At 48.2% G+C, this 15323-nt stretch overlaps 1 protein-coding gene and 1 long non-coding RNA gene across 29 annotated transcripts in view; one reads left to right on the plus strand and one right to left on the minus strand.

Annotated features, from left to right (window-relative positions):
* PTK2 (protein tyrosine kinase 2) overlaps positions 1–15323 on the minus strand; it is a 258384-nt gene that overhangs the window by 148548 nt on the left and 94513 nt on the right. For 27 of the 28 annotated variants that reach the window (XM_045049564.1, XM_045049561.1, XM_023248624.2 and 24 more), the window contains one exon: positions 8815–8981. The exons of the other annotated variant lie outside the window; for it this stretch is intronic. In XM_045049564.1, coding sequence (XP_044905499.1) covers positions 8815–8981 — 167 coding nt within the window. The remainder of the gene's footprint in view (positions 1–8814; positions 8982–15323) is intronic. 28 annotated transcript variants of the gene reach the window in all.
* LOC123383018 lies at positions 1864–13845 on the plus strand. Its single transcript, XR_006592200.1, has 3 exons — positions 1864–1960; positions 2631–2816; positions 12636–13845. It is a non-coding gene; the product is annotated as an uncharacterized LOC123383018 (long non-coding RNA).

Below are 15323 nucleotides of genomic sequence, written 5' to 3' on the forward strand. Positions count from 1 at the left end.
TCCCAGGGCTATTTAGAAGCAGACGGGGATCCCTCTACAGAAGTCCATGCAGGAATGCCCCAAAGCAGAACGAAACCGCTAGAAGGCACTGGCGGCTCCGAAACCAGAGAGACGCCCACTGCTCTTACTCTGTGGAGGCCAGCAAGCTCATCAGGTTGCCAAGCGGATTCTGACCACTGCTTTACTGCACCCACCCAGCACACCCGCCCCACGGCCCTGCTGACGACCCACAGCCCAGCACACCTAGCCCAAGGTCCTGACTACGTGCAGCCCAGCATACCTGCCCCACGGCCCTGACCACGCGCAGGCCAGCACACCTGCCCCACGGCCCTGCTGAGACTGCCTGAGGTCTCCTGATCTAATGGCATCCCTTCACTCCGCCTCTGTCCTTAAACCACAGGGCCCAACACCCACAGCCGACTGGCCCACGAGTTCGGACATCCCTACTCCCATCTCTTCTGTGAAACTCACCTCTTTCCCGACCCTCCTGCCACTACTCTAAGAGACTGGCTGCATCCCGAGACACATCTCCATTATTCTGCTATATGCCACTCCATGGACTTCCGAAGAGCAGCTAAATATAACATGCCCCAAATAAAATCATCTTTTTTCCACTTCTCCTAAGTAATAATTTCCTATGAAGGCCACTGACACTAACCTCCCCTCAGTCTTACCACCGACAATGAGCACCAAGATACCCACAAGCTAACCAAGTAATGGTGAGGAGGAGTGGGAAGTGTTTGGAGAAAGAATCTGTTAAGCTTGATACTGAGAAAGGTTAGCCTGTCTGTGTGTAGTGACACAAAGTACAATTTCCAGAAACAACACAGGTATCGTAAGCTCTTTCTTACAACACACTTCCAATTTAAAAATCCTCAAAGGAGGGGCACCTGGGTGGCTCAGTCGGTTGAGCGTCTGACTTTGGCTCAGGTCATGATCTTGCAATTGACAAGTTTGAGCCCTGCATCGGGCTCTGTGCTGACAGCTCAGAGCCTGGAGCCTGCTTCGGATTCTGGGTCTCCCTCTCTCCCTCCCCTCTTCCACTTGTGCTCTCTCTCTCTCTCTCTCTCTCAAAAATAAATGAACATTAAAAACAATGCTTAAAAAAATTCTCAAAGGAAGGACAGGAATAGAAATTCATCCTTAGACAAAAATTATAGCAGTAATAGCTGTGAGAAAGAATCATCAACGATATCAAGAATACAGGGTAAAAATACAATGAGAAACAGTATCCGCAGAGTCTCCATCTATCTCCCCAGAAGAGTATTTCTTAATTTCAGAGGAAAAAACAGCAACTTTACAGTGGGGAAACCTGGCCACCACCTTAAACCAAATGATCCCAGTTAAAAGCACCTGTAAAAAGGAGTCACATGCTGACAGGATGCAGTGAGACGGGTACAAAAGCTTAGAATTCTGGCCCAAAACACATAACCTCAATATAACCATGAAAAAAGCCCTAGATGAACCTCAATTGAAGGACACGGTACAAATAACCAGCCAGGATTCTTCAAAAGTGTCAGGGTCAGGAAGGACATAGAGAGACTGAGGAACTGTCCCAGATTAGAAGAGACTCGAGGAGTCAGAACAGCAAAGTGGTTCCTGGACCAGAAAAGGGATGTTATGTGGGACAACCGTGAAATCTGAGTGACATGTGTAGATTAGTTAAGTAAGACTCTATCAATGTTTATTTTCTGGCTTCAGTGCCAACTACTGTACTATGGTCACGGAAGTTCCAACATTTAGGGAAGCTAGGTGAAGGCACACAGGCCTTAACTATTCTTGCCACTTTGGATACGTATGGAGAATATAAGAAATTCCACAGGCGCAGACTAACTGTTCCGTAACCACGGTGATAACCCACCAGAACCTCTCTCCAAGCAGCCTGGCCAGTGTCAGCCGGCAGCCGCAGACCCACTGGAAACTATCTTCCAGCTGCCCGTGTTCGGTGCAGAAGCATCCGGTAAGTGTCTAATTAACAGAGCAGCAAATTGGAAGTGCATCCGTGTTTTAAAGGTGTCACTTCCAAACCTGTCAGAGTGCTCCTCTACTTAATGTCTTTCTGCTTTAAACCCTCCTAAGAACTCTTGCTGAATGCAGAATTACAACGAAAGACTGGCTTCTTAAAAGAAGGTGTATGCAGGGGCGGTGTCATTCCAACACAACATAGAAAACTACCAAATACAAGCTAAAGCTTCCTAAACGATCATTATTCATTTTCATTGGTCTTCTTTGGAAAATGACGCCTCTCCTCTGTCCTGCAGAGTGAGGGGCTTGCGCAGCAGCGAACAGGGCAGCGCTAAGCAGGCTGCTAAGCAGGAGGGCAGCAACCGCGGCTCACTAACAATGACGAGAATGTTCCTCCTCACTCACTTGGCAAAGCCCCAAAGACTTCCTCAAATGCCAAGAGGGCCGTCTCTTAGACTTGGGTTCAACATCAGAAGGATTGGGCCGTCCCCCCCCCCCCGACCCCGGTGCCCTGACAGGCTATTTATATCCGCTTAGCCCACTCGGATGCCCAACAGCCACCCTACATAGGTGGCTCCAGATAAGTGAAGTTTAGTTACCAAAATGTGATTAACCAGAATGGTCTAGGAACAAAACTTTCAAGCTGAAATCTCTCAAAACTGCAGGACACCGTTTGCCGCAGTATATGCTAGTACGACATTGCCACGGAAGTGTTTTTTGGCGGACTCCAGATCCTAACAAATACTACCTGCTCCACTGGGACCTCCCGCGACAGGGACCTCCAGGCCTCCTAGGGACAGGGGAGCCAGCTCCTGCTTCCTCCTGGCCAGACTGGGCAGAAAGCAAGGCAGGTAGGAACCCGAGTCTTCTAAGGGGCTGACTTTTCGAGCCCTGCCTCAGAACCCGACGGGTCAGCACGAGTCCCGATGGGGCCTTCGGGAGACCGGGGGGAGGAGGGCAGGACACTCCCCTCGGGGAGGCTCTGCACTATTGCCCTCCGGTCCTTTATCTTACCCAACCGATGAGATCCCCGACGATATTCCTTTAGGGTTTTCTTTTCTTTTCACATTACAAAAGCTTATTAGGCTGTTATGTCATTTTCTGGGACTTACTTTTTTTTTAATTGAGGTAAAATTCACATTACAAAAAAATTAACCTTTTTAACGCGTACAGTTCAGTGGCACTTAGTGCACTCACAAGTGTCATGGGAGACTCGACTCTGCCACACAAGGCTACATGGCTAAGATTCACCCACACGGCTACACGTCCCTACGGTTCATTCATTTTGACCTGCGTGACATCCTACGTCTGCGGCCCAGCACGGAAACCTGGAGTCTCTCAGGGACAAAATCTGCAGGGGAACTGCAGCCCTGTAGAGTGTGTGCTGCCCGTCTTCCAGCTGCGGCCCAAACGGATTTACCCGTTTACCTTCTCTCACCAGCAGCGCAGACAAACACCCTGTCGGAGCCACCACCTGTCCCGCTACTGACGCTGCCCACAACTCACTTTCTGCCAACCAGTGTGGATCTTGTGGGCTAGGTCCCCACCCCCCTGATCGCCATCCCCCCCGATTACTGGCCAAACTTGTTTTCTCCTTTATGACAACGCCGTCACGTCCCTTGTCCGTGGACTGAGTTGCCTGCAACTCTCATACTAATCAGAAGAGCATCATCCTTTGTAAATTACAAACGTGACAAATATCTCCTCTCAGCTGCAACTTGCTTCTGCACTTTTACAAATACACCTTTTAATACACAGAGGCTCTTCATCTCAATGAAGTTAAATTTGCTATTCTTTCCTTTTCCAGAGAACGCCTTTGGGGTTATTAAATCTTCCTGCTCCAGGACCAGCGGTGCCTTCTTATTTTTCATTAAGCTTTTTTCTCACCTGGTCCATCTTCAGTGGGTCTCTGTGTGTTGCTTGAGGCAGGATCTACTTTGTGGTTATTCTTCCCACCAGGACAGCCACTTATCCAACCAGCCCTTCCTGTCCCCAGCGGCCAGCCACGGCACCACTGGAAGGTCCCCCTGCCTGACACAGCTACACCCACACAGTGTGCCACAAGCTGGCTTGTGTTGAAAGACCTCAGGACCCGGGTGAGCAAGCTTGTGTCTCAGGGTTATTGAACAGGAGGAACAGATCCTACGGCAGATAGCACGAAAACAAATCGATGTTCAAAAACTTCCCGAGAATGGAAACTGACGCCCGATTATTCCGGGGAGTCCTAGCACTTTCATTCGAAGAACATCTTATTTTTCAGAACTAAAGCCGGGAGTGCAGCTGTCCTCACAAAGCCACCCACGAACTGAGAGAAAGTCCCTGCTAGCGAGGGGGAAATGTGATCAAAAATGTTCTGTCTCTGGTGCTTACATACCTTAACAGGAGCAGAGAAGAAAGAGCTGAGCACACGGACTCAATTGCCTACTCTGCCGTATGATCTCAAGGAAGTTTTTTCAGCCTCTCTGAACCACAGCTGTCTCACCAGTAACATGGCAAAAGGTGAGTACCCACCTGAAAAGACTATCATAGGAAGAACGAACTTGGGTAAAGTAAGCCAGGTGCTTAGCACAATGTCCACCACATTGTAAGCAATGTGTGTTACTGTGAAAACACGGTTATTCACACAATCGACAACTGTTCATCCCTAGATGAAGACAACTCACTGTCCCATCAAAGTGCTTTGCCTCTAGGTTTATTTTCCATTTCCACTACAACTAATTCCGTTCTCACTTAAAGTGTTTATGAGGTGCTTCCTATATACCAGGCACGACCAACTAGAAACTAGGAATAGAGCAGCGGGTGAGACAAAGTCCCTGAGGGAGAGAAAAGAAAGGTCATCAGGTGGGCAGGCCCTAAAGACAGAACGGTCGGGGAAGACCACAGGCCGAGAGCGGACAGCGGACACTGGTCTGAACGATGGGAGGCCCACGCGGTGACGGGAACGACAGGGGAGCACGTTCAGCAGAGTCACACGAAGCACAAAGTCTCATTCGAGAACCAGAAGGAGCCGTGGGGCTGGGGCAGAGCGAGTGGAAAGTTCTCCAAGACAAAGGAAAGGTGGGCCGAGGCCGGTGCTATTCAGCAGGCCAGGAAGCTGGCGGCAGGGAGGATCCAATGAGACCCCGACCAGGCAGCGAGGAAGAGACGACACTGAAACGGCGGCCGCTTGAGTGGACAAAGGGAACGAGAGCGAGAGGAGATGGGGCTGAGAGATGATCGGGAACTCTGGAGTTGGCTCCAGGTGTGACGAGGTGCTACTGGAAGCTTCTGCAGGAGTGAGTTTCATACTCCACTGGATGCTTGTGTTTTTAAAGACTCTTGAGCAAACCCCGTAAGCTCTACCTTAAAAAAAAAATCGCCCTACAACCACTTCTCACTCCATCACTACTCCCCCAGGCCACCTGCTTTTAGGATTTTTGCCTGGGCTACGGCAATAACCGGTTTATGGGTTCCCTGTGTCTCTCCTATTAACGTGTGAATTTGATGCCAAACGCAGGTCTACAGAGAGAAGGAAGAGGAAAAGAGGTCACTGGAGCAGTCCAAAATTTAAATGCTGGCCAGAGGACAGAATGTTTTTGCTTTATACATTCTGAGAAGTATCTTCAGGGGCCCATCTGTTTCTGTAGTGATTCTTGTAGAAAAAGCCTTTTACTATTATGTAGTTGCCCTCCACATCCCTATTAATGCTTTTCTGTTTTCAAACTTTTTTCATAGGATATTAATAAAACAATACCAATCCCCCTGCCCCCCTTCTCCCACCTAGTTAGCAGGAAGGGAAATTCTTTTCTTTTCTCTTCTCTTCTTTTCTTTTCTACCCACCCACCCACCCACCCATCCATCTAAATGAGGTTGAATGGCACTGGATGAAAATCTGAGACCTCGGCGTACTAGTGAGGTTGGGTATGATTTTGTGAAGCACATACGGAGACCTACATGTATGTGGTTCTGAGACACACACACGTGTTTGTGCTGCATCTTAAGGTAAAACGTTTCTTTCCGTAAGTCACATGAAAATGTCTTGAATATCACTGTGCTGGGTGTGTCATAAAGAGCAGAGAGCTGGACTGCATTTGTAATCACACCCTAACAGGTTCTGACCACTCACTCCTAGTCTACTTGACCTTCTGAAGTCTAGTCTGTGATTTCCCTTCACCCTACTTTCCTGTCTTTCTTCCTCCCCTTTTCTTGCCTCCTTTCGATTATGGAGTTTCTCAATACCTACTCAGCCACCTACCTGTTACGTTATACAATCTACTTCTAATGTTTTATGGTTGCCCTAGTATACAATTTTATTTTTAACATTTTTATATATAATTTTAAAACCCGGCTGACAGAGCCTTAATTCCGATCACCTCTCTTCTGACATACTGGGTTCGACTCTCTGGGTTTTACTTTTTTCATATAAAAAATCAGCTTTTACCACTTTATATGTTTTCAGAGCCAATGCTCATCTGTATCTACCCGATTTTTTTCCTAGCACTCCTTCTTCCACCCGAAACCCTCCTTCAGAGACCATTTTTCCCTTCTCCCGAGTGTATTTATAGGAGGTTCCTTTGCTGGTATAGTCTCTGCGGAAAGCATCGCTGTCGTCCTGCTCTTGAATGGCCACTGAATCTGACAAAACGTACAGGTTGCCGGTGACTTCTCCTCCCCGCTTTGCACAGATCACTGCTGTGGAGAACTGTGAATGTGTCCCTGGTTGCTTTAGCATCATCTCTTTTTTTTCCTTTGTACACGACTTGACGATAATCCACCAAAGTGTAGATCTATTTTTTTAACCGTGTTTGGGGTTTTGCATTAATCCTGGTTCTGAGGACTCATGTTATTTGCCAATTCCAGAAAATTCTCAGCCATAATCTCTTTGGGAGTATTTCCTCCTCCTCAGTCTTTTTATCTCCTCCTGGAGCCCCTGTCAGAAATGGGTCTGCCTCCTCAGTTTTCGTGTCGTGCCATTTCCTTTCATATTCTCTACCTGTTCATCTCCCCGTGCTATCTTTCGGGCAAATTTTCTCAGATCCGTGTTTCTGTTGACCAATTTTTCACCTACATCTAACTTGCTATTTTAACCACCCAGTGGTTTCCAGAACTCGACTTTGGTTCTTTTTCAATCTACTTGGTTCTCCGTAATAGGCTCCCGTTCCTTACTGACGCCCTAAGTCCTGCCTCCTCTGACGTGAGCACCGACAGGCGGCAGGAAGCCTGGCCCTCCCGAAACACCCACAGGGATCACCTGTGCCTCCAACCCATCTCCTCGTCTCCTCTCCTCCCCCCGCCATCCACGCACCTTCACCGATCTTAGTGGCCTCGCTACCACTCAGAGTTAAGGTTACAGTTAAGGCTAGGTTCACTTTAAAAGCCTGCACTGGGAAGTCAGCTAAATTCAAGTCAAAGCTGTATCCGGAGCTCTCTCTGCAGGTGGAACTCAAATCGAGTCTGTTACCTATCTCCCCCGTCTTTACCTCCTAAGGTCTGTGGAGAGCTATGAGAAATAAACATTTTACGAACTGCAAATGTACAGACTATAAAGAGCACACCGTGGGCCCGGTGCCAGGCTGCGGCAGCCACTCCCGTCAGCATCAGGTTCAGCACTCACTGCGTTCGGTGAAGTTCTACCTCGCCCAGTCTTTGAGGGTCAGGCTCCACGGAACAGAGTAGTGCCCACTCAACTTTACTTGAAATTAGGCCAAGTAAACTGGCTTAAGAGAACAGAAACAGAGCTTGTCAATTCAGATGCTTGCATTCGACACAACATCTGACCGAGCACTAGGACATCATGATGATGAAGTACGCCTCCGACGTGTCGGTACAGGAAGGCAACGGAATTATGTTCGATAAAAATACCTGCAGGGATTTGTAACTAACTTTTAGGTATTCGTAGCTTTTTTACACACTTATTGGACTGACTGGCTGAATAACAGAGGTCACATCTTTGCTAGCCATCGATGTAACCCCACCAAACTGCATTATCGTGGGCTATCTTGTTAGCTCGGTCGGTTCCGGCTATTTGAAAAACCTGAAAACACAAGGATATTTCTTTGGTAAACTGTAGCTAGGATGAGATTTTTTTCGACTAGAGATTATTACCCTAAACATATTTGTTTTTCGTTTAAAACGTCCAAACAACTCAGGTTGTCGGACTGAAAGTGACCAGCACTGAACCCCCTCTTCCCCCACCCCCCGATCCATAACCGCCTTTACTCCCACAGCAGCATCCACAAAACGAAGGCGCCTGTGGAAGGAGCCCATCTTTGCAAGTTATACTTCTCTCAAATAAAGTGTATTACATGTACAATTTCCTACTAACAAGCTGCTTTGCGTAACAGTGGAAAAAATTGCTAGGAGAGAACACAGAGATCTCTTTAATTCACTTTGAATCACGTCCGTTTCGCTCAGGTCCGTCCGAGTCCCGAACATCAAACGTGCACCCACTCTTTTTGGGGGAGCTTGTGGGTTACCGGGCCCCGTGGAGCAAGCCGTGCCGCCCACCAGTGAGGTGATCAGGTGCACACGAAGTCCTGCTGCACGAGAGGATGCGGACAGGACGGAAAGGAAAAGAACAGGGGGCGGAGTTCTCAGAGCTGAGGCTGACCCAAAACAGACCCGACGGGAGAAGCGTGACCGGCCCCAGGCCGTCCCCACAGAGCCCAAAGTCCATAGTGCCACAAAGACAGACTGAACAGAGATCTAGGAGAGGTCGCTGGTTAATTATTACCAGCCAGTTTTATTTCGACAGGAGTCGTGATTACAAGCAGTATGGAAATTAAGCAAAGACATTCACCCTCTCGTGTGTGATTTAATATGCAAAACAAATCAAGCGTGAGTCACACCAAAGTAGGGACGCGATCTTACTTCCACTCCTCTGGTGGGTGTGCAAGTTCATACTTCTCCCTCACATTGGAGACACCCATATCCAAATGGAGCCAGTGAACCTCCTCTGACCGCAGGTGACTGAGACGAAATCCATAGCAGGCCACGTGCTTTACTTTGTGACTGTCCACTATCTTCTGAATGATGCCCTAAAACATACCCCCCACAAAAACGACTGTTATAAACAAAAAAAAAACTGTAGGCTAAAAATTAATGCAATGTTCATTTGTTTTAGTTAGTTACCAGAAATCTTTGGTAAAAGAGTATCAAGTTAAATAAGTCATTTAATTTTTCTTAGGAATCTTGTTTCTCAAATAGTATTTTTATGAACAAGGAAAGTTTTGAAAAAACACAAAAAGAGACTCTTCTGTTTTCTTCAGTGATAAACAAGGCATGGAAACTTAAAATACATTTCTGCAGCTCTAGCTCTGCCCCTCCCGCCCCCAAACCTGACAATGTGTCCCACCCGCCCTCTGGGTGTGACTGCTGATAACTAGGCCCGAGGACGGGTTCCACTTTCTGAGCCCAGGACAGCATACTGCTCTAGACCAGATGCAACCTAATGTCATTTCTTAAGAAACACATTTAAGGACATATGACGAAGGCCACATTTCTGACAATACCGATGATATCTGTGAAGTTATTCAAAATTGGGCCTACCCGATCTGCTACCGACCTCTCAAAGAGCCGCTGAAACCTAACACTCCATGACTTCAGACAGGAAGGCTGCCCAAAGATGAAGCTTATCCTAAACTAGGGAAAGGGAGGGGGCAGCCCGAGTCTTGCCCTGTACCCGCACAGTGTGGAAGTCCACGTGTACACGTTTGAACATGGACGGCACGCGTGGTAACGTAACAGAGGCCATGTGCTGCCCCCACACGAGGGTGTGCTAATCACAGCCCACTGTGATCCTCTCAGTGCTCCAGGCCACTCACAGTTAATGTTGAATGATGCCAACATTAACATGAAAATCACTGGTCGAGAAAATCAGCATGGTTTTTAAAGATTAGCAATTAACAGAAGGTATCACACTACTTACAACATGAGACACATCTTCAAAGTTCCTACACACACTAAGCGTTTCTGTATTAAAGCATGATGCTGTTGACAATACAAATAAGGATGTTCCTATCCCTGCTCACGAGAAGACAATGAACACACACTATGTGCAAAACCCATCAAGGACGGGGTGCGTCCACACTAAAGGCAACAGGTGGCACCTGTCCGTGGCCAGGCTCCCGGGAGAAGGTTGTGTATCGGGCACGGGAGAATGGTAGGGAGGAGGAAACGTGTCATCGGGGAGAAAGCATGGACAGAGGCCTGGGCCGGAGGTCGCTCCATAAAGAAGACACGCTCTCTGGGGACGGGAAGACCGCGTGCAGCCTAAAGAACTCTGGGCAAAACTGCAAGAGGCAAAAATGTCCTTCCTGGCTTTCGGATTCGAGGCCTGGAGTTTGTGATGGGGCCACCGTGAAGGACGCTGCCGCCTGTGCTGCCAGGGGCGCCCAGCCGAGGGGGCAGCAGGAGCCGAAATCCAGCCGGCCCTCTGGTCGGCACATCTTGCGCTCAGGGGTGGGACATCGGCTTCCAGCAGTTCTCTCAGAGGCAACTTCTTCAGCTTCCCCTTGCCGACACACGAGTCCCTGCTGCGCAGGACGGGAGCTGGCGCCTCTTCCAAATTCCCACAAAGGCGCTTTGTGTCCCGGTCCCGGCTCTTTCCATTTGCTACCAAGGGCACAGCGACACCAGCTGCCCTCTCTAAGGCTCAGGTTTAGCACGTCCTCTCGTCAGTCCGCGGCAGCTCGCTGCTACCAGATTCCAGAGCCACTGCTCTCCTGTTAGGGCCCTGGTTCAGGTTCCTCTCTGTTCCCAACCATCTGTCTCGGCAGGTCTATCCTTCCCCTCCAGACACACGCCGGTTCCTACCGCTGTTTGTGCCATCAGCCCCGGGGAGAGATCCCGCCCTCCCTGGGCGCCTTCCCTGATGAGCCCCAGCAAAGGTTACCCTGGCGACCTATCAGGAAACAGGGCACACGGGCACCCACCTGCAGGGAGGCCAGCGTGGACACACCTAGTCCAGAACTGTGGAGCCTAGGGCACAAGCCGGCTCCCAATCTGGAGTTTTACGGGACAGACGCAATTTCAGACCATTCACTCGATCACACTACCTGAAGACACCCAGAATGACTTCCGGTTTGCTTCTGTGTAACGAAGAGCTCCCATCCCGTAGGACCTCCACCCTAAACAAGTTGTAGCCTTCACTTTCCACTAAGAAAATTAAAAGCAATAAACACACAGACACTTCTCTCTATTTCATGTTTTGCTTTTTTATTATGCTCCCATATTGTGTTCTATCCTATTTCTCTAGAACTCCTGTAAATCTCATCGCGGACTCAGTCTGAATGTCAGCCAAGGTTAGGAATATAAAAGGACTTATACATTTGATGTTCAGTACCTACACTCAGTAACTTAGATAATTTTGAGAACCAAACATCTGGTTCTGGATAACTGAAAAACAACTTTTAGAACTAAGCATTTAGTAAGGAATGCACACTCAGAAAAACCTACCCTGCTACCATATGGAAATGTATGCATATATTATTTCTGGAATGTGTATTTAGAAAAGTGACTGTCTCAAGGGAGATAACAGGACAAGGATTTATAATATACCCCTAACGGCAGCTGAATTAAATTTAAATTTCTCATCCTGACTTTGATGTCCCATGACAATCCTATCCACACTTCACTACTTTGAAAAGGCCGTTTGCTCATCGGTATCCTATCCCAGAACTTGGAAATACGTAATGTTCCTGATTAATTCTCACATTAGATATTCACAGGAAAAGAATTCTTCTTAAGGATGAAAATAAAAGAAGCCAGTGTCTGTATTGTGCTTCTATCTTATCAGGAACATACAACACTCGGCAGACAGAGCCATTCTACTACTGTTGGGTAGTTCTTGTGGGTTCCCCAGCTCTGGGGGGTCAGGGGGAGTGGACATGCAAACAATACTGCTGTGAACGTGCTTGAAGCTGGCATCACACACGTGCAGAAACAACACCCAGAAACAGACGCCCTGGGTCAAAAGCTACGTAACGTGTGACATCTGGTAAGTACGGCCAAACTGTCAACCAGTGAAACTACATCAATTATACTTGGCACATAACATTAGAGACTGTCCTTCACCTCATGCCGATGCTGGATGAAATCAATCTTGAATGTTTATCAGTGTGATGGACCACAAAAGGTGGGGGACATTTCACTGTTGTCCTTGATTACACACTAGTGAGATGAGTCTGTGGTTTCATTTCTAAAAGTTCTTTTTACGATTTTGCCGGGTTCAACTTGGTCACCTACCTATCTTTTGGACAGTGTTCTGGAAAGAAGCAATGACCTTTCCACTGGTCGAAAGAAGTCCTGCAGACCTTTCCTTCGTGTTCATTCGCTCATGAATGTTCGTTCCCTCCCTGGATCAGTGAGCATGTGTGCACCTAGTCCGCACGGCAGCAGCACTACAATGATGGATACGACAGAACCCTTGCCTCCAAAGCCGTAGTCTAGGAGGGAGGTGCTGGACACACGCATGAGAGTGGCCTGTCCAGTGTGCGGGGAACTGGCTACATGTCTAGCTGTCTCCCCACTGTCATTTGCAAGACCTCTATCGTGAGAGGAGAGATCTAAAGCCACACACACTGTTCTTACCAGCGCACTTCTCTTCACTTCCTGCCAGGAGTCACCAAGTGCAATCATCACTGCTGATTTGTTTGTTACAATGCGGTTATTTTTCCGTGTCTCTCTTTCAGATGCTCTTTACCTCAAGGAAACCAACTGGTCTCTGTGCTCTGTCCTCTGATCCCACCTGCACGGGAGGAGCCTCACTGTCATTCAGTTACCGCAAACAAGGTGCGGAGATCCGAATCCTGCTCTCCAACAGCACTACCTTCCTCCTGTCGGTTCAGCGCTCACCCAGAAGTCGGCCCCAAAGTCCCCTGAGACAAAGCACACCTGTGTCCATCTGTTCCCTACTACGGCCATAACAACAACCACAAACTTCCGAGCTTAAGATAGCACAAATGCTAGCTTCTCAGTTCTGTAAAATCCTAAGTCCGAAATGGGAATCCCTGGGCTAAAATCAAGGTGTCAGCAGGGATGCACTGCTTTCTGGAAGCTCCAGGCTGGCCTTGTTCAGCTGCTAGAGGCCCCTCTGTGCATGTTCAAAGCCAGCAGGGTTGCGTCCGACCCTTTTACTGCAGCCCCTCCCTCTGACCACAGCCAAAAAAGGTCTGCAGCTCATCATCTCCCCATCTCAAGGTCCTTAGTGTGGGTCACATCTTCCAAGTCCATTCTGCCATGGAAGGTCCCATATGCCCAGGTTCTGGGGATTAGGACATGGATACCTTTTGGGGCTATTATTCTGCCCACCACAATCACCATCTCTAAGGTTCCGTGACAGAGAATTCTCTCTCGTGCTCTTGCCGTCTCATACTCTTCCTTACGTTGCTTCTGACTCTGTTTCTTTCTTATGGTTTTTCTTTCTAGTTTCTTCCTAGATGAGACTATTCCATTAAAGAAATGTTCACGTTTTAAATACATATTCACCTGATCCTCTATCAGAGAAAGTTGATATTTGAGACACACACGAAGCATCAGTGACGACACTTGACAATAAACACTGGAGACCACAGGACTACTGCACACAGAGCCCTTCCGGCAACCATCTGTGGCTGAGCTCAGGGAAGACGGCCTACAGGGCGCCTTCCCCACAGCCGCTGGCGTTCTGAGCACAGCGCAGTGGCTCACAGAGCTCGTGACTGCTGCCAACTCACAGAATCCCAAACTGTCCCTGTGCTTTCCACTCCGATCAGAAAGCTGATTTTAAATTGATCAGAATGGGGGCGCCTGGGTGGCTCAGTCGGTTGAGCGTCCAACTTCGGCTCAGGTCATGATCTCGCGGTTCGTGGGTTCAAGCCCCGCATCGGGCTCTGTGCTGATGGCTCGGAGCCTGGAGCCTGCTTCGGATTCTGTGTCTCCCTCTCTCTCTGCCCCTCCCCCACTCAGGCTCTGTCTCTCTCTTTCTCTCTCTCAAAAATAAATAAACGTTAAAAAAAATTGATCAGAATATTTCTTTCTACTGTTATTCTTCCCACTACCAGTGTGGTTACAATAATTAGTCCTACTCCAACCAAGGATATTCCGCATTTAGCAAAGTACAGGACTGAGTTTATTGCGTTTGTTTACTCTTGCAGATTCAGGTAACTGAGTGGCTCAGGACGAGTACTGGGACCTCAGAGTGTGCTAGGTAGCTAGAAAAGTGCACTGAGCCCTTTAGTAAACTTTAAGACACTCTGCACATAACAACAATATTGTCCAACAACTCAGCCGCTACTTAACCTGTACTTGCCTAGATTTGGTGTCTGGGTACAAAATGCATTGTTGCACCCTGTGATTTAAAGAAAATAGTAATAAGGTAGGAATGAAGGTTTGCTAGAAGTATCAGTAAGGCTAGGTATGGTTTTGGATGGGTGTAATCTCTCAGTTTCTTTCATGGTTATTAGTCCACTACTTTCTACTCCTGCCACCAGTTTTCCTAACTTTATTTCTGTCAGAAGTACTCCATTTCACCTAGGATTTCATGTAGTCATTCAAGAAGGAATCCATCAAGTACATGCTGTGTGCCCACTAGGCCCTGCTGAAGACACAGGTAATGAGACCACGGAGCAGTAAGACCCCGGGCTTACAGTCTAGGGGAAGAAAACAGAGAATAAGAGAGCAAACAAATCAAGAAACAAGACAATCTCAGTAAGGAGAAAGCATGTGAAGAAAACAACAAAATAGGGTGACGGGCAATGGAAAAGGTGGAGGAGAGGGAGCATTCTTGAGCTGGGAGACGGAGTGAGGACAATCACTGGAAGTAAGGTAAGAACGGGTAACAAGGAGCCAGATCCCGTAGGCCCTTGTACGTACTACACTGAAGGAATCTGGCCTTCCTCTGAGAGAAATGGGGAGCTGCTGAGGTTTTGAGCAAATTACTGATTAGAAGACAGGCCTGTTAGAGAAACAGTCCGGGAAGCAGAAAGTCAAAGGGAATGAGCCGGAGGACAGAAGGCCGTGGGGCAGAACAGGGAGAGGGAAGAGTTAGAGGCTTTTAAAGGACCTGAACGTTCACCCTAAATGAGACAGGAAGCCCAGGGAAGGTTCCGTGCAGGACTGACGTGCTCTGGCTTTCATTTCAATGGGATCACCTGGCTGCTGGCTCATGAACAGACTGAGGGGGCCCCAGGGGGCGGCAGGGTGTCGGGAGGCCATGTGGCGACGCACATGGAAACAGTGGTGGCTCCAAGAAGACGTGCAGTAGACGCCATAGGAACTGGGCAGATCCTGGGTGTATTTGGGAAAACGTGTGGACAGAAGTAGCTAACATTCTGGATGTCAGGTGTAAGCAAAGGAGGAATAACAGATGATTCCAAGGGACCCAAGTCACTGAAGGAAGG

This window comes from Felis catus, chromosome F2 (genome assembly GCF_018350175.1).
Source record: "Felis catus isolate Fca126 chromosome F2, F.catus_Fca126_mat1.0, whole genome shotgun sequence".
Lineage (NCBI taxonomy): Eukaryota > Metazoa > Chordata > Mammalia > Carnivora > Felidae > Felis > Felis catus.